At 52.9% G+C, this 22,257-nt stretch overlaps 1 protein-coding gene across 4 annotated transcripts in view; it reads left to right on the forward strand.

Annotated features, from left to right (window-relative positions):
• The window catches only part of ARHGEF4 (Rho guanine nucleotide exchange factor 4), a 217,267-nt gene that overhangs the window by 187,045 nt on the left and 7,965 nt on the right, over nt 1-22,257 (forward strand). For 2 of the 4 annotated variants that reach the window (XM_040074006.2, XM_040074009.2), the window contains one exon: nt 18,188-18,367. In XM_040074006.2, the coding sequence (XP_039929940.1) occupies nt 18,188-18,367 (180 nt within the window). Of the gene's footprint in view, nt 1-350; nt 559-593; nt 1,529-18,187; nt 18,368-22,257 lie in introns of those variants that run through there. The other 2 variants (XM_040074012.2, XM_040074010.2) reach the window with 2 other exon arrangements.

Raw genomic sequence — 22,257 nt, forward strand, 5'->3', positions numbered from 1 at the left:
TGGGAAGCCGACATCGCAGCCGGATTGCGGAGCTCCGCCACAAGGAACCCGCGTCCTCCCGCTGCCGGAGCGATGGCGTCGGCTCTTTGGGCACAGAAGACGTGGAACCCCGGGGATCTGCTGCCAAGCTCGCCCTGAGCTGAGGGGGCGTTTGGCACACGTGCTGCGGCTGTGCCGAGCCAGACTTGTGCTTTTGAGAGCTGCAAACAGCTTTTGCTCACAGCCCTCTGCCCCATCCTGCCCTGGCAGGCACTTAAGCTTTTTTATTCCTTTTTTTTTTTTTTTTTTTTTTTTTTTTTTTTTTTTTTTTTTTGCCGTGGGGGCTGAAGCCATGGCAAAGGTCCCCGACAGAAGCAGGCACAAATGGAGTGCGCTTCACACTTTCCTCCGCTGCAACATGAACCCGGAGACCCAGCGGGTAGTGGTCTTTGTCATCCTGCTCTTCCTCATCATCGTCAACGTGGTGCTGATGTTTCTTTTGGCATTTCACTGAAGGAGGACTGCCCGTAGTGGTGTGGTGTGCATGGGGGTTTCCAGGACTGGCCGACAAATCAGCAGGTCAGCTTGTCGTTGTCTGCCTCTGGTCTGCTTGTCTGCTGTCACGGTGGCTGTGTGTCTCAGAGTATTCCTCCCGTGTTTTTTAATCACCAGCTCCTTCCCCACCCTGCTCCCCTCGCTCTCCTCCTGTCATCACTCGTGCCTTGCGCTTTGGATCCCAGGTAAACAAGAGAAAGGGAGAGAGGTAACGGAGCCAACCTGCTTAATGGTAACCGCTCTCCGTGGCACTAATCAGCCTTGATTCCTAGCCGTGACGATCCCTTGCCTGCACGTAGCACTTCTCAGCCCTGCAGAAGCCCGAAGTGCCGCTGCTTTGTTTGCAGAGGGACAGTCATCCTGCGAGGAGCCCTGACACAAGGACCAGCTACGTGTAAACACCTGCTGTAAGAGCTGAAGCCTGTAACGCCTCCGCTGCTCTGTCGCTGCGAGCGCTGTGCCGTGCCGTGGGTGAGCGACGCCCAATTAGCCAAAGAGATTGATTACTAGAGTCCATCAGGAATTCAGGCCGGATAAACGCCGCAGCAGTGTGGACGGAGCGTTTTGTTGGCTTTAATCCCGTTTCCTTTATGATACCTCAGTGCTTCTCAGCTCAATGTATCAAAATGGCTGGCGGAGCCGCGGCTGGGACGCTGCCTGCAGGCCGCTGGTTCCTGACGGGCCGGGGCTCCAGGAGCGCCCCGGTGCAAGGGTAGGAGAGGATGGCGGCCTGGCAGCCTGCCCCACACGGGCCTGCTCTCCTCCGTGATGTTACCGGCAGCCCCGCGCCCCCAGCACCGACACGCTTGGCACTGGCGCCCCAATGGAGCAACCCTCGAGCGGGCGGCGTCGGAGGAGACCGAGCCCTGCAGCGAGACGGGCTGGGAAGGAAGCACGGTGCACTGTCCTTAATGACGCTGCTTGCTTTCGTGCAGAAGGCTGCGAAAGATGCCAGCCCTTAAAATTCAGCAGGATCCTTCATTTTGTGTGTTAGGTAACCTGCAATTTAAGTACAGCTTTCGCAAGGGCAGTGTGTTTGCTGGCGCCAATGGTTGAGGCTACTGCGGTTCTTTCAGACCTGAATATTTTATGGCTCCTGGAGTCTGATCTGATGTTGAGAAAGGCTGGATGGTGGTGGTGTCTCTGTCATCATGAGTGATGTACTCTGTATCAGTTGTTTATGTGATTGTGTAATACGTTAGTGTTGTACAAATCCACTCCACTTTAGCACGAAAAGAACGGAATTTGTACCCGTGGAGCTCCTTTCTGTTGCACCTGAGGTGCAGAACATCTTTTCCCTGAGAGAGGACTCTCTCTTCAGTTCTGGGTGTGGGGCAGCAGCAGGCCCCAGCTCCCTGCAGTTCTCTGGGAATCGCTTATGCAGGTGAACAGTTTTGAGTTACTAAAAATCTCAAACTAGGCTATAAATTCTATTATCTAGTCATTGTGATTAACAGACACCAAAACCATCCAGTCTATGTTGTTTTCTGAAGTTACTATTAAAAAAAAAAAGCTAACCACAGCTCACAACTTGGCTTTCAAACAAATCTGTTTTCCCTTACCTCTAATACCTGAGGTCTTAATTTCAGCAGGAATCAGAACTGAATGGCGTAAGGTGGAAAAAAGGATTGTTTCTTGGAAAGGACAAGTGACTGATGGGAATGTACATCTCAGTCTTCAAACGACACGTGAGGGACCAAAGTACGACTTTAAGGTCGTAGGTGTCAGTGACAGAAAGCTTTTGGTAGCTGCCTGTGAGAGCAAATCCTGTGCAAGGTTTGAGCAGGTTCTGAAAATGCTTGATGTTCAGAAGCTCCCACCTCTTGTCAGTGGGAGCAGTGCGAGGCCTCAGCACCGTGGCAGCCCTTGCACTGAGTCTGGCCTGTCAGTTATTGCTGTTGTGCCTGCTCTGTATCTTGAAATACTGCAGAAAGCCTCCTGATGTTAGATGAGAAGAGCAGTTCTTCATAGGGCCTGCGTGCATGTGTGGCTCTGAAGGGCAGGAGATGGGCTCCATTCGTAATCCCAGGTCTGGCTCAGCCTGTGGGAGCCATGTGGAGCAGCTGGGAAGCTGGGCACGAGTGTTTGCCAGCCTCCAGCGAGCCTGGCTTCACCTAGAAGTGACTCATGCTCTTGTTCAGCTCGGTGCCGTGTCCCCAAAATGTTCCTTGGGTGGCTTTTGTCACTGAACTGGAGACTGCTGCTTCCCGTTCCACAATGCCTAGGAAGGGACTTCAGGGAAATTCCTTCAGGGAGGTTTTCCAGGAACAACTTTTTATTAAGTGTCCTGTAAAATTGGTTAGCATGGAGCTGGTCTTGTGGTGATGAAGTAATTGACCCTCTGCTACTGCTGCATGTTCAGTTTGGGGATGCCTTGTTCCTGCTGGAGGGCTCTGCTAGGTTGGGAATATCAAACCTGGGCAAGAATGCTGTGAGTTTGGGCAGTTTGTGCCATGCTGCACTCCTCTGGGAAGCACTGCAGCTGCTGATGGAAAGGGCCCAAGCTTTCCCCAGAAGGAGAAGACCTGCTCGCTGGTAGAGAACGAAAGGAAAGGATTGTTTCTTTGAAGGGCTATGGGGAGCGCAGGACAGTGAGGGAGAAAAGTATATTACAGGAAAGGGTAATGTACCCTCTGAGGAAACTGCCCCTTCCTGCCTTGGGGCATCTTGCATTACTCCTGCTTAGGACGATTTTGTACCAGAACAGTTGGGTGCAAAAAAGGTAGAATTGTTCTTGCATTTAAAAATTCTGATCATAAAAATACCAAGATTACAGAGAACCCTTTGGAAATACATGTTCCAACACTGCCTGCCACAGGTGTTAGCTTGGGTTGCTATGAGCTTGGGAACACTTTTCCACTTACTATTTAATGTTTGGTGAATTTTAATTTCCTTTTTCCAATGCTTGTCTAGATTCTTGATACCTGACTAATCCTGAAGTACCTGTGAAAGGTTTTGTTATGGAGAAGTCAGTGTTTTGCTCCTTCCTCAGCTTCCCTTACAGCTGTATACATTTCTCTGGAAGCTGCAGTTGACAAGTAAGTGTTATTCAGTCTGGTATTAGTTGTGACTCATTCAATCCTGCCTCACATCCTGGCTGAAGAAGCTGCAATGGCCAATAAAGCCCAGGGAAAATAGAGCTGGTGAAGGATCCCTGAATCGTGTGCACAAGCTGTAGACGGTGATAGAATGACAGTGGGGAAGGAGAGCTCTGAGGGGAAGGAAGAGGCTCTGACATTTCTGTTGGGTTTTTTCATTTGCTCTCAGTGCTCTTATTTGCCAGGAGAGCTTTCCTTGCTGTCACCTGAACAGCAGGCCCTGCCCTGGCACTGGGGCACAGCCCCGGGAGGGAGCAGCACTGCAGGGCAGGGGGAAGGCAGCTGGGGAGCCCTGTGCCTGGTGCTCTCTGTGCCCGCAGCTCCCTGTGCCCATGTCTCCCTGGTGCCTGGTGCTCCCTGTGCCTGCAGCTCCCAGGTTCCCGATGCTCCCTGTGCCCAGTGCTCCCTGGTGCCCGGTGCTCCCTGTGCCTGCAGCTCCCTGTGCCTAGTGCTCCCTGGTGCCCGGTGCTCCCTGTGCCCGCAGCTCCCTGTGCCTGCAGCTCCCTGGTGCCCGATGCTCCCTGTGCCCAGTGCTCCCTGGTGCCCGATGCTCCCTGTGCCCAGTGCTCCCTGGTGCCCGATGCTCCCTGTGCCCAGTGCTCCCTGGTGCCCGATGCTCCCTGTGCCCAGTGCTCCCTGGTGCCCGATGCTCCCTGTGCCCAGTGCTCCCTGGTGCCTGGTGCTCCCTGTGCCTGCAGCTCCATGGTGCCCGATGCTCCCTGGTGCCCACAGCTCCCTGTGCCCACAGCTCCCTGTGCCCACAGCTCCCTGTGCCCGCAGCTCCCTGGTTCTCGGTGCTCCCTGGTGCCCACAGCTCCCTGTGCCTGCTGTTCCTGCTGCAGAGGAGGGAATGGCAGCCAGGCCTTGTGTGGCCATGGACAGCCCCTCCTCCTTGTCCTCATCCCTGCGTGCAGAACGAGGCTGTGCCCTCACTCTTCCCGTGCCCTCACTCTTCCCATGCCCTGTGGTGCTCCAGGAGACAGGGATGTGTCCTGAGCCCGACAAGGACAGGGATGTGCCATGCCCTGAGCCCTGCAGGGACAGGGACAGGGATGTGCCATGCCCTGGGCCCTGCAGGGACAGGGACAGGGATGTGCCATGCCCTGGGCCCTGCAGGGACAGGGACAGGGATGTGCCATGCCCTGAGCCCTGCAGGGACAGGGACAGGGATGTGCCATGCCCTGGGCCCTGCAGGGACAGGGACAGGGATGTGCCATGCCCTGATCCCTGCAGGGACAGGGATGTGCCATGCCCTGGGCCCTGCAGGGACAGAGACAGGGATGTGCAATGCCCTGAGCCCTACAGGGACAGGGATGTGCCATGCCCTGAGCCCTACAGGGACAGGGATGTGCCATGCCCTGAGCCCTACAGGGACAGGGATGTGCAATGCCCTGAGCCCTACAGGGACAGGGATGTGCCATGCCCTGAGCTCTGCAGGGACAGGGACAGGGATGTCCCATGCCCTGAGCCCTACAGGGACAGGGACAGGGATGTGCCATGCCCTGAGCCCTACAGGGACGGGGACAGGGATGTGCCATGCCCTGAGCCCTGCAGGGACAGGGACAGGGATGTGCAATGCCCTGAGTCCTGCAGGGACAGGGATGTGCCATGCGCTGGGCCCTGCAGGGACAGGAGACAGGGATGTGCAATGCCCTGAGCCCTACAGGGACAGGGATGTGCCATGCCCTGAGCTCTGCAGGGACAGGGACAGGGATGTGCCATGCCCTGAGCCCTACAGGGACAGGGATGTGCCATGCCCTGAGCCCTACAGGGACAGGGACAGGGATGTGCCATGCCCTGAGCCCTACAGGGACAGGGACAGGGATGTGCCATGCCCTGAGCCCTACAGGGACGGGGACAGGGATGTGCCATGCCCTGAGCCCTACAGGGACGGGGACAGGGATGTGCCATGCCCTGAGCCCTACAGGGACAGAGACAGGGATGTGCCATGCCCTGAGCCCTACAGGGACAGAGACAGGGATGTGCCATGCCCTGAGCCCTACAGGGACAGGGACAGGGATGTGCCATGCCCTGAGCTCTGCAGGGACAGGGACAGGGATGTGCCATGCCCTGAGCTCTGCAGGGACAGGGACAGGGATGTGCCATGTCCTGAGCCCTACAGGGACAGGGACAGGGATGTGCCATGCCCTGAGCTCTGCAGGGATGGGGACAGGGATATGCTGTGCCCCCTGTGTGGGGCAACTTCACCAGAATCTTTAACAGGCAAGAGCTCTGCTACTGCTGTGCTTTGAGCCTTATGAGAGCAAAGAGCATCTGTGAACAGCAGCAAGACCAAGACACCATTTCCAAAGGGAGATCTGGGCTTTAGATTATATCTTTGCTTAATTTGTTCTCCCAGGCTAAACTCATTTCTGTGGTGATATGTGGTATCTACTGTCTTTGTGATTTATTCTTGGAATCCAAGGCATGAGCTGGCCAGATAAGAAACACAGTAAGCACTTAGGATGATATCATCAACAATTACTTTTAATTACTCCTTCCAGTGTTTTGATTTAAAATAAAATAATAATAAAAAAATAACACACAACAAAAGAAGCCACATTACGTAAGTTAAAAAAAGATTTCTAGAGGGAGAGCACTTGTTATTAATGCTGTGTCACTGGCCTTGTTAACTACAGAGTATGCTGCAAACTGGAATAAAATTATGTCTTGTATGAATCTTTGTATGTGTTCTTTGGCCAGGATTACTCCAGGCATGATTCTTATGTCACATACAGTGCCATACAGCACCCACTCTGTCCGCATTTGGCAGTGGCAGAATTCGAACTCAAAGAGGTGGCGTGGGCCTGTCTCACCCCGGAGTGGCTTTCCCTGTCCTGTTGAGTGCATACCAACTTTCTGCATTTGTGCTGATAAATGTGATAGCTCACCTGTGCTGGAGGTGCTGAAAGAAAAATGTCTCCCAGAGAACCAAGAGGGTGCTGGTCGAGCTTTCAGCAGAGGAGTCAGCCAGGTGTGGAGGATCACAGAGAAGGAAAATTGGGAGTTTGCTCTCTCTTGCAACTACCCAGGAGACCTGGCCCCTCTGGAACAAGGGCCTGGTACTGAGCTCTGGTCCCACCCATCCTGCTGCAGCACAGAGGTCTTGTCCTGTCTTCCCCTTCTCCCTCCCTGCAGAGAGACCTTAGCACAGCCCCTTCCAGCGTGCTTCTCCCTCCAGAGAGCATCAGTGTCGCACTGGACACCTGAATCTCTGCTGGCCCTCGGTGGCAGAGCCTCACCCAGCTGGGAGAACGAGGGCTGCATTCACCCCTCTGCCCTTCCTGCAGCTGCTCCTGCCCAGAGCAGGCTGCTGGGCGATGCCAAGGGTTCACAGGGCATGGAGCAACAGGGCAGGGCCACACCTGAACCTCCTGTGTGTGTCCCTTTGGGATATCAGCTGAGGAATGGGATCAGTGGTTGTCTCCTGCTAAGCTGTGCTGGCAGTGGCCACGGTGCAGGGGCAGTACATGAGAGCTCTTTGTGGGGCTACAGCTCCAAGCAGCACAGGTACAGGAGAGCTCCACTGCTTGTGCTTGTTCTGAACCATGATCTGATCCGTTCCTGGCATGTTGAGTATCTGCAGCGTTGTGGAAAATGTTATATGGAAATAAAAACACTGGATATAGGTGCTGTCTGAATCTAAGCATCTCAGCAGCAGCCCAACACGGCTTTCCTCACCTCACCAGATGAAATAGTTCCAGCAGGAGATTAGGGAAAGACAGGCTGCTAAGGAGTCATGGCTTGGTATTTTTAGCATCCCAGCTCACACTTGTAGTGCCCAGGAGCCAGCCCTCGTTATAATAAGCATAATCTAATTAGGTAGTGAGGAGATTTGCACTGGATGCCAAGAGAGGAGTGCCGGGGATGGGAGGAGCCCATCGCTTCCTGACCTACCAGAACGTGCTCAGCTGAAACTGAGCTGCCTCTGCAAAACTTCTTTGTCCTCCTGGAAAGCTGTGGCCACAGTGGGAGGGTCATGCAGGGAGTCAGGGTGACAGAAATGAGAACTGGTGCACGAGAGGTGTGTGATTCCCTCTCGGTGCCAATGCCATGTGCTGCAGGAGGAGCAGCAGCTGCTTTAGTCCCCTGCAGTTAGAGGACTTGTTTGCAAAGTGGTCTTGGAAACAGGAATGTGGTTCAGGTCTGAGGCCTTAGCTTTGTTTGGGCCATTAAATCTCATCATCCAGATGATGTGGATGTGAGACAAATGAAGAAAATTGATATGTTCAAAAGCAGAATAGTACAGGGCCTCAGAAGATCCCAGGAAGCTGTTGCTTCCTGAACATCTTTACCTTGCCAGGACACTTCCCACAGGAAAAGGTGGTTTTTTTTCCTAGGGTGTACAGAACTTGAGGAACCTTCTGCAGGGACTACAAAAGAAATGACTCATTTTTATATTTACACATACTAACCAAAAACAAAGGCAGAGGCAGCCTCCTTTGTCTGACAGTGAGACGTTTATCAAGGTCTTTTTTTTTGTTCTTTTCCTCTGTCTGTTATTCAGAAATTCCTCTGCCCCATTTTCAAACAATAGGATGAACAGCAATTCTTAGTTCTGAGAAGGAAGGATCTTGCCCAGTGTGAGTACAGTGGGAAAGATCACCAGAAAGGGGATGGGGGGTGGTGGTAGTGGTGGAAGATTCAAGTTTTATGTCACCAAAACCCTTTAGGGCTTCTCTCACATGAAAAAATGAAGGAAAAAACCAGATACTAAACTGTGCATGGTTCTTTTGGAGCAGGGAGAACATCTTTGAGCCGTGTCATGGAGATTGATAAACATTCTGTGTTGGCCCAGCACACCTGCCAGCACCTGCCAGTGCTGTCCAGATTTTGGCACAGCTTAATGCAAGGGAGATGTTCTCACAGGAGATAGGTGCAATAAACATGATTTCAGCATGGCTTTTGCAGTGTGTTCCATTGCAATTAACTCATGCACACACATGAAAAGGAAAGCCATGAACTTGTTTCGGGCTTGATGCTGACGTTTGGATGATTCAGAAGGGTTTGTTAGCAATGCAATTTGTATCTGCTTTGAAATGTTTTCTTTAACCTTATTTGTAAAACAAATTTAGATTAAGTTGCCTTCAAGCTGTAACTGATTCCATAACTTGCTGTTTCTTTTGGGGGAAGAGTCATCAGCAGGCAGAGAGCCTGTGACTGGCATGGTTCCTTTTCCTTTCCTTCTTCAAGGAGCCAGGATGCAGCTCTTATCCTCACCAAATCTGCGTGTCAGAGTAGCTACAGCTGAACTGGTTTGGATACATTATCCTGAGGGATCTGTAGAGTATATTCCTCATTCGTGCAAAGAAATACTGATGAAAGAGAAAGCAAAAGGGGAGGTAGATAGGAAAAATTCCAGAATTTAGTCATGAGAAAAACGGTGGAACCAGGAGCTGTCCTGCAGAGAGGGAAAAGGAGAGGAAAAATCCCAAGGGAATGTGCTGGTGAGAAAGCACAGAGGAAGGGTAGACCTGCAGCTGCAGCAAGAGGAGAGTGGGGAAAGCATAAGTGACACAGAAATGCATTTATGTAGCATTAAATAAAATTTTCTGATGAAAATAGTTTCTACTTGGGTGTCTGAGAAATGGCAGTGTAAAAAAGATACGACTGCAATCACTCCTAAATGTGTGAACAACCAACCAGAAAGATCCCGGGCTATTTTCATTCCTGCATTACACAGTTAAAATCAAGGCATCAGAAAATGCAGAAATTGTGGTGACCAGCTTTGCTTCATCCTCTGCAGTGAGTGTAGACTTCAAAACTCTTGGTGAGGTGAAGTGGGGAGTCAGGCAGTCTGACACAGTTTTCATCTGCAGCCAAACTGGAACCAGAAACTACAAACTTTGTAGATGTGTGAGCCCTAGGTCAGAGTCTTGTTCAAACCTGAGAGTTCAACCCCAGGCCTTGCATCTTTCCAGTGTTTGAAACCAAAGAAAGTAGGAGAAGGGTGTATGGACGGTTTCCAGGTGCTGTTCTGGTGGCACCTGGGCTGTTTGGGGGACCTGGGGCTGTGTGGCTTGGCTGAGGAGTGAGGGCTGGCCGAGACAAAAGTTAGAGATGCTTAAACCACTTTTAAGCCTTAGAGTATTTCAAGCTCCTTAAGCCACTTTAAGGCTTTAGATGGGTTTAAAATGCTTAAAACACTGTAGGGTCTTAGATCAGTTTAAGCTGTTTAAGCTGATTTAGAGCTTTAGAATGACTTAAGTTTTCTGTCTTTAAGGAGGCTTTGAGGTCCTTTGAGCTCTTAATTGCAGAGGACATTTTGAGTGAGGATGTGGCACATCCCTGCTCCTGTCACCTGCGTTCAGGGACTCTCCCAGGCAGTATCTGCACAGCCAGGTTTCCCTGGCCACACTCTCATCCTCCTTTCTGGAGAAAAGCAAAGCGTGCCAGGAGTTAGACATCCATGTGTAGGGCCGAATGGCTGCTCCAGATGTGTGCTCCTGGTGTGGGATCTGTTAGACTGAATGTGTGGAAGTGCTGAGGAGTCCCAGGCAGGAGAGGGACAGCCCTGCCCCGGGGACATCCTACTGTCCCTGTAATTACTGTGTTGGCAACTGCTAATTTTCCACCTGAATGACAGTGCTGTTACACCTCATGGGATGTAGCTGTGCCTGCCAGGGCAACGTTTTCAAGGCTCACTGTTTTTAAGAGGTACCTGTGGGTAATACAAATAATCAGCATTTCTTTCCTTCTGTGCTTTTTACTACCCAAATATCCTAATGCTCTGTGAGGTAAATTTTACCACCCTGATGCCCAGATCTGTGGGTCCAGCCAGTGACACTTTTACCTGTGACTTGGGGAACTGCTCAGGAGCAGAGGCAGGTATGGCCTGGCTCTTTGCCTTCCCAGGTGTGTTTAAGGTCCTTGATGGGCTGTATCCAGACAGGACGTGTTTAAGTGTCCTTGAAGGATATACTTTTGCTTCATCTTTTTTAAAATCACCTCTGCGTTTGGCTGTGTGTCTTCCTGTGGCGCAGCTTAATTATGCACCACAGGGAAAAGGTTCTGCTTTTGTCCCGAGCTTCTTGCCTGGTGGTTTCACTGGGCACCCAGCAGCCTGGATTAGAAACAACCTCTTTGGGAGCCTTCAGCTCATGGCCACCCTCCATCCACCTGTCTCTCTTTAGCTTGTGCTGGCCTAGAAACTCTTCCCACGTTTGATTCATGCTGCTCTTTGTGCCTTGCCTAGTTCTCCTCTCTCTTTCTGAGTCATTCCTGGTATTTGGGCTTCTGACCCTGATGGAGAGGGCCAATGTTTTCTCAAATGGGTCTGCAGAGACCTTCCTGAGGAGCAGCTCGTTAGTCAGCCGCTTGTGTCGGGGATTGTTTGTGTTACATTTGTCAGCACAGAATTTCTGTTGCCATTTTGTCACCCTGTCACTCAGCGTTGTATCTACTCGTTTAGAAAGAATGAAAACGCATTTCACTCGTGTCAGAAAAACAAGTGTGTTACACACAGGAGTTCCAACAAACGTCCTCTGTTTGGCAGGTTAAAATGGAAGCTGCTTTCCAGCTCTGCTTCCTGGACATGCTACCAGCACCTGCACGGCGCAGCTCTGGGATGTGACACGAAGACAACGTGTCACAGGGGCACCGAGAGACTTGAGAAGGACCTTGCTCCTGGTTTTCCCTTGTGCCAAACCTCAGGGATCTCGGTTCCCCAAATCAGCAGACTCTCTTGCCAGACAGCCCGTGGGAGAGTGATGTTGGGGTGCTGAGGGCACTGACAGGGTCCAGGTGGTTGAGGTGTCCCCCTCAGCTTCAGCTGACTGTCCCCGCTCCTTCGTAAGAACTTTCCTTAGTAACTGCAGCCCAAAGTAAAACGGTTGAAAGCAATTTTCAAGCTGTTTCCTTTCGCATGGTAAAAATCAGCTCCCACACTTTAGGTGAGGAGCTGGGAGGTTCTTGCGTCACTCTGGGGTTTGAAGGATCGCATTTAATGGCACCCGGGGGTCATGCACCCCTGGCAGGCTCTCTCACACCAGACTCTTCACACAGAGGTTCATCAGCACGAGGCGCAGTTCTGCCTCCTCCACTTCCCTCGGGGGCTGCTCCCCTCCTCCTGCAGCGCTGGGTAAAGGGAGATTTCAAAGCCTCTCCCTGCCTGCTGCACAGGGGACCCTCCTCCTCTTCCCATCTGTTTAAATCACTTCTGAGGGGGAATCAGGGCTCAGATGATATAAATAAGAGGGAATAATGTAATTAATGCCAGTCAGAATGGTTTTGTGGAAAATAGTTCTTACCAAATAAATGTGATGACAAATTTTGAATGTTTGGTAAATGGAGGCAGCTGTACTAGATGTCACATGAGGAATTTAACTACAGGCACTGATTGAAAAAGCAGCAGTGTGGAATATCAGTGTAGCACACTTAGCTGGATTAAGATCTTTGTTGACTGACATTTTAGATTTGTTAGGGAGAATCGCTGTCAAATGACAACATTTTGAATGGAGATCTGTAGTGCTCGGTAAATGCCTGAGAGTCCTCCACTGTCCTTAATCAGTCTCAAAAATCTGTGCTGAAAAGCACGCAGCTCACGGTGCACGTCTCCTCTGGGGGCACGGTGTGTGGGCAGTGAATGGAGCAATGACACCAGCAGTGCCCACGTGGGCACACGTGCCCGCTGTCACCCTGGCACCCAGGGCTCCTGTTAGCCCAGGCCGTGTGGGCAGGGGAGCACTGAAGTGTCTGCTGTGGCTGCAGAGCTGTGTTGGTGGTTCTGGCACCCTGCAGCCAGGCAGCAGCAAATCCAGACTGGCAGAGCCAGCCCAAATTCCTGCCTGGCACCGAGGGGACGCGGGAGCCCCGGGCGCTTGGGTGCTCTCGTGCTGAGAGAGATGCTGAAGATGAACCCTTCCCTGGGGTGCCTGTCTCCCCACGAGGGGACATGCTCCGAAAAACAGTCCAGATCACTCATTAGATAACTCACTCAGACTCAGCGCCTGCTGCTCAGATGACAGAAGCTCTGCAAGATAAATATAATCTCTGTTGTCCATCATTAGAAGCTAAAAATTTTGAGAGGAAGCGAGAGCAAGCTGTCAGGACAATTTCAGAACTATCCTGTGGGTTCAGCTCAAGGCAGAGGCCAGTTTTGCCTTCTGCCCACGTTCAGAGAAAATACGTATTTGTGTGAATGAAGCACAACTTTGGGGCATGTGTGAAATGAATTTTTTTTCTCTCCTCTGCTGCACCTTGCATGAGAGAGGCAGAGGGAAGCAAAGTGGCTGCTGAAGGAACTGGAGCTGTGGGAGGGCTCTGCCTGCAGGGCTTGGATGTTTGCTGTGCTGGGCTGGCTCAGCTTCAGTCTGTTCCACACAAGTTCAGGGGGTCAGGCAATGAGCACAGGCTTCATGGCAATCATTTCAGCTCACCAGCAAGGGCTGGCTTCAGGTGCTCTTTGTGGAAAATGTCTGTTTTAGGGTCACAGAGCTGAAAAATCAATCCCATTCTATTGGCACCTTCTCCCTAATCTTCCCTTTTCCCAGTTCTTTCGATGCTTCTGGGTTTATTTTTTAGCTCTGCATGATCCAGTGCACTTGGCATTGTCAAGGGAAAGCTATTCAGATTTTATTCAAATAGAAACGAGTAGCTCAAAGAGAAATATTTCCTAAAGGCATCTTCATCCCTCCTTCTGTAAATTGCTGAGATCTTTTCTCTCTGTTGATATTGCCTGGAGGTCCTGTCCAAACAAGACCGGGACACGTAAGGTAATTATGTCAAGGTGTCCAGCCTGAGACAGAGACAGACAGGGACCGAGGAGCTGCAGTGCCAGCGTGGAACGGCCCTGACACGCCAGATCTGTTTGCCCACACAAATGGATGTAATCTGGGGCAGCTCTGTGCACCAGCCCTGGCTGTGCCTCCTCCCTGGCAGCCTCCGTGCAGACACCGCTCAGAGGAGCCATGCATCAATCCTCCCCTCCATCCGTGCCACGGGAGGAGCTGCCCTGGTGCCTTGGGATTTCAGTCTTTGTACTTTTCAAATCCTGTGCTGCACTAGTGCACAACTCCAAACTCCAAACAGAGTGTTAGCTACTGTCTTCACACTTTGGTCAGACACGACAAATCCTCTGGGCCTGAGATGCAAGGACACCTCACTGTCTCAGAAAAGCATAAACAGAAGTGAATCGGGGAGGAGTGAACTGAGGCTAAATGACTTCATTACCTGAAGCTGTAATTGGAGCATTAACCCCAATATGTAAATGGATCAAATTTACAATTGTCTGAAAAACTCGTGACCATCATCCACCTTGGGTGTGGCCTCTGGGAGGCTCTGACTGCCCAAGGTGTGTCTGTTGAAGGCCTTTAATAAACACTCACTTGATTCTCTAACTGTGTCCAGCCTCTGCTCCAGGGAGCCACCCCAAGGATCAGCCGCAGCGCTCCCCCAGTGCCTTCCCCTCGCAGCAGGGAGGGCTGGAACAGGAGCCTGCGGCTGCGCTGGGGCCGCAGAGAGGACAGAGCGGCGACAGAGCTGCCCTCGATTTGCAGATTCAGAGCATCTGGGCTAGTGCTGCCTTTGGGTTGCAAATGCTGCTGTCTCCAAAGTGAAATGTTTTTATAAACAAAGAATAAAGTTGATTTCTGATTGCTTCCCCCGCTGCCAGCTGCAGGAGCTAGAGCAGCTGTGGGGTGGTGGGTTTGAGTTCTCTGCCTTCGAACTCTTCTCTGCGCTTGTTTGGGCCTTTTCAAGAACATGTACTGAGTTGTCCTTGACGTTACAAAGCCAGCACATAAATGTTGTTTCATATGGAAATCACTCGTTGTTTTTCAAACTTGCTTTAATTGCAAAGATCAAAGCGTGGTGAGCTGAGCTTTTTGAGCCGAGGGGGTGTTTGGCAGAGGCGAGCATTCCCTTCCATCCACGCTCCCCTGGCAGCTCCCTCAGCAGAGCCGGGTCATGGTGCCACCTCCAACAGATTTCGCCAAACCCCTTTAACCTGCAGGTGTTTTATCCTTCCTGGGCTAGGGAGAGCCCTGCCCCTCTTTCCCCACGGCAGCTTGCCCCCGGGGGAGGCTGGGGCTCAGCTCTCCCTGCTGCCCTGGCATGTGGCACCCAAGTGCTGCTGTGCCATGGAGATGCCAGCCCTGGCTCTGAGCTACCAGCAGCACTGCTCTGGGAAAGGGGCTGCGTATCAGTCCTGCCTGGATACAGTGGAAAATACCGGTACAAGGCACAGCCTGAGCTGGGGCAGAGAGCAGCAGAGCTGCCCACAGTGATCACTGAGCCCTGCCCGGGGTGCCAGCACGGGAGGAAGCGGAGCAGGGAGGGGAACAGGCAGAGAACAGCCTGAACCCCTGAAGGTGTGTTGAATGCTGCTCCATTACATTAACTGACATAATCCCAACAACAGATGAATTTTTGGGGGGTTTATTTGGTTTTTTTTTGCTCTTTACTTCATGCTTTATTCCATCTAGATCATTCCTCCCTAGAAACATGCTGTTTGTTGTGAGTTAAATAAATCCTAGCTGGTTGTTCACATGTATTTTATTTATTCCTTCGCATGAGAATTGGCAGTGTCCTGCCTGTGCCTGTTTAGCCAGGCTGGCGATCCCACAGTTGTGACTTTCTGTATTTTGCAAATCATACCCACAGTATGGCTGTTGTTGAATAGAGAAAACATAAGGTATTAATATTAATGGATGGATTAAAATAGCAGCTGAGGATTCACGACTCAGCCCCAGTGACTCTGAGTAGATCCATGTGGCTTGGTGAGCTGAGAGTATCAGCCCCATGTGCTCTTAATGCTACGTCAGGCTTGGTCTCTTGTCTTCTCATCTCATTGCCAAAATGTGACAGCGTGCTCCTGTGTGGGATTAATGCCTTCACGTCATCAGTGCTCTGTTTGTGTGATCATCTCAGGGCTAGAGGAAATCCAGCTAGTCCCTGGTAATGGCCACGGTGTGTGCACCAGGCTGCACGCACACTCGGAGCTCTGATCCAGGCTGGCATGTTTCAGCATGGACAGAAGGCATTTTGTCTGAGAAAGAGCCGTATTCAGTATGTGCTGGTCACAGTTTGGATGTTGAAAAGCCTGCTGGATGCCACTCTTCCCAAGGTTTAGCAGCTTCTGCCCATTTCCTGAGCAGCAGCCACCCCTTCCTGCAGGGCTGTGTGACTCAGGGATGTGACCTGGTGTGGGCTCTCCCGAGTGCAGCACTGACAAATACACTCAGAGGATTTGATCAGCTGCCCTGCACAGGGCTGCCCAGTGCTGGGCTGCAGCCCCCTGCCCTGGCACTGCTCTCGCTGCCCGCAGCAGGGAGCTGGGCTCTGCTGGCTCTGCACAGGCACCAGCCCCTGCAGTCCCGAAGCAAAGGCAGGGGCTGTGCAGCCCCAGAGCTCTTTGGGAGAGTGGCTACACCTGCCCTCACCCACGGCCCAGCTGCTCTTCTGGGGCTGGAGTCTGATAGCCAAGTCTGGAGAAATAAACTTCTGCACCCACTCTTCCCTACTCCAGTTGGCAGTTGGCACTGCTCTATGTTAAAAAGCTGAAACCTCTAAATTACTTGAGGGTGCACTCAATCCCCTCATCCATCCTCATCATGGATAAATATATTTAAAGAATCATAGAGTATCCTGAGTGAAAAGGGACACACAAGGATCATCAAAGTCCAACTCCTGGCCCTGCACAGACACCCCAAGAATTCCACTCTGTATCTGACAGCATTGTCCAAACATTCCTTGAGCTCTGGCAGCCTTGGGGCCCCGATCCTGGGGAGCCTGGTCAGTGTCCCACCATCCTCTGGGGAAAGAACCTTTGATATCCAGCCTAAACCTGCCCTGACACAGCTTCAGGCCATTCCTGTGGGTCCTGTCACGGGGCACCAGAGAGCAGAGAGCAGAGATCAGTGCCTGCTCCCCTGCTGCCCCTCAGGAGAGGGGGAACACAACCCTGTCATCACCATCATCAAAACGCTCCCTCACATGTAGGCTTCCCTCACTGCCTCTCCTTCCGTGCCTGTTCCTAACTCCTGCTGCAGGATTTATGGCCACCCGCTGCAGCACTCCAGTTTGTGAGAATCCTCCCACCATGTTGCTGTGGTGGCAGCTGTATCCCAGTTTTCCTTCCACACCATGGCCTTGGGCTCCTCCTGTTTGTTTCCCATCCTGTGTGCATTAGTGCACTTCAGTTGGGCTGATCCCACCACCTTTTGGGGGGAGGAGAGGCTCTAATTTCTACATGACCGTTCTGAGGCACTTCTGTTGTTTTTAACACATCAATAACCCTTTTGTTTTTGCTGCCACATGGATCCATCCCCTCCTTTCACAGAGCTATACATAGCTTCACTGCACTGCATCCCACCTAGCTCTGGCTGCACACTGCCTGTGTAGACAGGGGGGAACCTCTCACCCTCTCCTTCCCCATCATCCCATTATTTTTGTCAGAATGGAAACACTGCATTAAGCTGTTTCTGGTTCAGTGAAGGGCCATTTGCTGTCCAAAGGCAGACTGCATTTCAATTTTCTTTCAAATGCCTCGTTAACCCTCCTCTGATTTACTCGGCTCACGACTATCCTGACGTTCTTTTCCAGCGTGCATGTCTCTCCTTTGCGGAGAGGCAGGAGCAGTAACCCGGAGCAGGGGATAACTCTGGGTGACCGAGAGCCCAAGGGGCTGGGTGGCCCGTGCCCTGTGTGCTGTGGTGACACTGCTGCAGTGCTGGGAGACTCCCAGGGACAGTGGCTTTCCTACAGCTTATCTCTTTCTCTCTTCCCGTTGTCTTCCCGTAATTCATCATTTTATCGTTTTCCTGGAGGAAAAGAGGCCTTCACTGCCCCTCCACAATGGCCAAGTCCTTTTCAGCAGAACTCAAGTATGCACTCCATCTTTGGTGTTCAGCCAGTCCCAGGTACACTCAGGCCCCAGGAACTCTGTGTGTGTGCTCTGTAGTTGTGCAAATCCTAGGGAGACTCTGACCTGCTCCACCGGGGGCATCAGGCATGCCCAGCCACAGGGACGGCAGGGCAGCAGCACCCAGGTGTTCCCTGGCTGCCCCACAGCCGAGGGGGAATGGTCAGCAGTGGCACCAGGCACAGCATCGCTGCGCTCAGGAGCCCCCTCGCAGCTTCCAGCCACCTGGGCTTTGCTTTGGCCTTGGGGTTTCTAATTGCTGGGGCTCCTGTTTTTCCTAGAGTGGGGCTTCTATGGGGCATCTGATAAACAACTCGTGTTCCTCAGTATAATTGCTTAAAACTCTCCAGGAGTCTTATTTTAAGCACCTTAAGTGCTACATTTAACCACCTTAAAGGCTTCAGGCTCTACCTATTCCAGACCAGCTCTGAGGCCTCCGAATCCTTTCTGCTCTGAAGAGTGTCTCTAAATATTGATGCCCAAGGTTTTATTTCAGGGCTTTCCAAAGCAGAGCAGCACCAGAGCATCCTCCACAAACAAGGTACCGCTGAGCCTTGTTCCCTGGCTGAGGCAAAGCCAGCAGTATGAAACACCAGAGTTTATGTTTTTATGGTCTCACTGCTCCTGGGGTACAGAGTTAGCAGCACGTGCTGCTGGCGTGCAGGGACTGACAGTGTCACTGCTGTGCCCACAGCTCATCAGCGATGGCAGCGTGGTTTATGCAGAAGCCCTCTGGGACCACGTCACCATGGATGACCAGGAGCTGGGATTCAAAGCCGGCGATGTCATCGAAGTAATGGATGCCACCAACAAGGAGTGGTGGTGGGGGAGGATTCTGGACAGTGAAGGCTGGTTTCCAGCCAGCTTTGTTCGGGTAAGATCTTCATGTTTCTTTGTGCCCTCTCCACTAGCACCAGGAGTTTGTTCTTTTTCTCCAGGTTTAACATTCTGTGCTGACTCCTAAGGACTTTCACTGCTAGAGGTGGTTCAGCATGTCTTGTTAGGACTCCTCCGCAAGTGGCTGCAGTACAGGGTGCCCTCCTGGCTGAGCAGCCACAAGCGAGGAGAACTCCCTCTACAGGAGCAAATCGGGGCTAAAGAGTTCAGCTCCAGACTGGAGCAGAGCCGAGCTGAGCTGTGCCAGCTGGGGAGCTGCAATGTTTGGTGCTTTGCAGCCTGGCTCCCGCTTACCCATCTGTGTATTGGCTGATTTGTGCCCAAGCACGTGGCATCCACTTCCAGGAACAAGCAGCACACTCCTGGAGGAATCCCTGATGCAGCTGGCAGAGGTCTTCACTCCAGTGTCCACTTAGACAACAGAGATGAGCATGGCACCAAAGCCCCCTCTCCAGCTGCTGCTGGGGCCAGTGCGATGCCAGGGCCGGAGGATGCCCCCACCCAACTCACACACGCACCTCCTCAGCCCACCAGGCCGCTGGGCTGTCACAGCACTGTGTGCCTGGCACTAAAAAATGGGGCAGAAAACCACAAAAAGTGTCTGGGCCGTCTGGGACCATCTGAGACACTCAGTGCTCGTGGGCCAGGGCTGTGCCCTGGTGCCAGCTACAAGCCCACGCAGAAGAGCTGTGGGACCAGCCCAGACAGTCCCAGCTGCACACACCTTCATTTCCAACAGAGCCTTCTGAGACACATCTGAGCTCTCAGGGCAAGCAGGGGGGAGCCAGGAGTTTGTGCTGTGCTCCGCTGTCCTGCTGTGAGGAGAAAGGCTTTTTTCCTTTCTCCTGACCGTGACTGTCGGTGTGGGTGCCTGACAGCTTTCACCGGCCCGGGGCAGGCTCCTCAGCGCTGCAGAGGCAATTAGGTGCCTAAGGGCAGAGATTCTCAGCCCTTCAGCTCTTTATCCAGCTCACTTCAGATCACAAGTGACCCAAAACCAGTTGAAGCATGAAGGGAGGTGACACGAGGTCATCTGGTGTCTGTAGCAAAAGTCCTTGGAGAAGTGAGGCAGTTTTGAATGCTTTGTTATAGGTTGCAGGAGATGGTCTCAGCTGGATAATTATTACAAACAGTGGAATGTTTTACAAGTAAGATTACCAAGACCTCAGCACTGCGCCTTTTTTTTTCTTTTTTTTTCTTTTTTTTTTTTCTTTTTTTTTTCTTTTTTTTCTTTTTCCCAATGAAAACACAGAATTTTTTTTTTTTCTTTCGTGTTACTGATAAGTTGAATTGGCCTGGCTGGCAAAAACTTGTCATAATAACCCTAGAGAAAAGCAGACCAGTACTGGGCATTAGGGATGCAGAGTAAGAAATTCTTTTAGCAGAGGAATCACAACACTTATTCAAGCATCCGGGTGAAGATTTCCTGCTAATTGCCACTGGCTCTCAAGCTCCCTGCGGGGAGGGCTGGTGTGTGCCTGGAGGCTTGGGTCAGGCTGCAGGACTCTGTCACCCCACACGAGTTTCAGGCCGAGGTCTGAGTTTAAGTGTTGCCTGTGTCCTGCTCACAGTGAAGGAGAACCAGGGTTGCACATCTTGGGGGCTTCAGCAGTGAGTAAATGCAATCTGTGCCTGCGGTGACAAGGGAGGGGTGGTATGCACTGTTTTTATGTGTAGGTGTATTTGTATCAAATGGTAAGTCGTAGAGCCTAGAAGAAACGAGATGAAAAGTTTAAAGCAGTTCTGTGTCACTGTACTAAAAATTCTGATAATTATGTGTGTTTTAACTTCCTGTCTTTCACTCTTTCTCTGTGCTGGGACAGATCCTTTGAGCCATGTACAAAGTATTCCCACGGGATTCTGAGAGTTAGAGGAAAGCTCCTGAGTGAAATGTGTCTGTGCCAGCCTTGACTTGGGTCAAGCAGAGCAGGGCAGAGCAGAGCAGGGCAGGGCAGAGCAGGACAGAGCAGGGCAGAGCAGGGCAGAGCAGGGCAGGGCAGGGCAGAGCAGGGCAGAGCAGGGCAGAGCAGGGCAGGGCAGAGCAGAGCAGAGCAGGGCAGAGCAGAGCAGGGCAGGGCAGGGCAGGGCAGAGCAGGGCAGGGCAGGGCAGGGCAGAGCAGAGCAGAGCAGAGCAGAGCAGAGCAGGGCAGGGCAGAGCAGGGCAGGGCAGAGCAGAGCAGGGCAGGGCAGGGCAGGGCAGGGCAGGGCAGAGCAGGGCAGGGCAGAGCAGAGCAGAGCAGAGCAGAGCAGGGCAGGGCAGGGCAGGGCAGGGCAGGGCAGGGCAGAGCAGAGCAGAGCAGGGCAGGGCAGGGCAGGGCAGAGCAGAGCAGAGCAGAGCAGAGCAGAGCAGGGCAGGGCAGGGCAGGGCAGGGCAGAGCAGAGCAGAGCAGAGCAGGGCAGGGCAGAGCAGAGCAGGGCAGAGCAGGGCAGAGCAGAGCAGAGCAGGGCAGGGCAGGGCAGGGCAGAGCAGGGCAGGGCAGGGCAGGGCAGGGCAGAGCAGGGCAGGGCAGAGCAGAGCAGGGCAGGGCAGGGCAGAGCAGGGCAGGGCAGAGCAGGGCAGAGCAGAGCAGGGCAGAGCAGGGCAGGGCAGGGCAGAGCAGGGCAGGGCAGGGCAGGGCAGGGCAGAGCAGGGCAGAGCAGGGCAGGGCAGAGCAGGGCAGAGCAGGGCAGGGCAGGGCAGGGCAGGGCAGGGCAGAGCAGGGCAGAGCAGGGCAGAGCAGGGCAGGGCAGGGCAGGGCAGAGCAGAGCAGAGCAGAGCAGGGCAGGGCAGGGCAGGGCAGGGCAGAGCAGAGCAGAGCAGGGCAGGGCAGAGCAGAGCAGAGCAGGGCAGGGCAGGGCAGGGCAGAGCAGAGCAGGGCAGAGCAGGGCAGGGCAGGGCAGAGCAGGGCAGAGCAGGGCAGGGCAGGGCAGAGCAGAGCAGAGCAGGGCAGGGCAGAGCAGGGCAGGGCAGAGCAGGGCAGAGCAGGGCAGGGCAGGGCAGAGCAGGGCAGAGCAGGGCAGGGCAGGGCAGAGCAGGGCAGAGCAGGGCAGAGAAGAGCAGAGCAGGGCAGGGCAGGGCAGGGCAGAGCAGGGCAGAGCAGAGCAGGGCAGAGCAGGGCAGGGCAGGGCAGGGCAGGGCAGGGCAGAGCAGGGCAGGGCAGGGCAGAGCAGGGCAGAGCAGGGCAGGGCAGAGTAGGGCAGGGCTGGGCAGGGCTGGGCAGAGCAGGGCAGAGCAGAGCAGGGCAGGACAGGGCAGGGCAGAGCAGGGCAGAGCAGAGCAGGGCAGGACAGGGCAGGGCAGAGCAGGGCAGAGGAGCAAAGCAGAATGCAGCAGAGGAGAGCAGAGCAGATCAGAGCCCGCAGCCCGGCGTGGCTCCAGCCCTGTGCTGCCATCTGATGGGGACCGGGAGTCCCACACTGCCCTGCCGTGCCCTGCAGTGCCCACGGGCAGCAGCTTTTACTTTAGCAGTGAAGTCTCCAGAAATAATCCCGGGGATTATTTAAATAATAATTAAATAGTATTTAAATTATGTAAATAATTTAATTAATCTAAATTATTTAAATATTATCAAGGGGCCATCTGTTAGCGACAGCATGAGAACAATAAAGTAGACAAAACCCCAACCATTTACTGGTTCTCCCGTCCCTCCTTCAACTCTTTAAGAAAATTTCACTCGATAAACCATTTTTGTCCTGATATTATATGTATTCTTTCTGAAGGACTCCATATTATTCCTGTGACTTCTGTCCACAAGAAATGCCCCTTTAAACCCCCCCATGTCACGGTGGGGGCAGCAGCCGTGTGGCTTCAAAGTCCCCTCCCGAAGTGACAGTCTGGCCTCAGCTTCCCCGAGGGGAGAATGTTTCCAGGCAATACACTCCCCCTCT

The sequence above is a fragment of the Hirundo rustica genome, chromosome 10, assembly GCF_015227805.2.
Source record: "Hirundo rustica isolate bHirRus1 chromosome 10, bHirRus1.pri.v3, whole genome shotgun sequence".
NCBI classification, from domain to species: domain Eukaryota; kingdom Metazoa; phylum Chordata; class Aves; order Passeriformes; family Hirundinidae; genus Hirundo; species Hirundo rustica.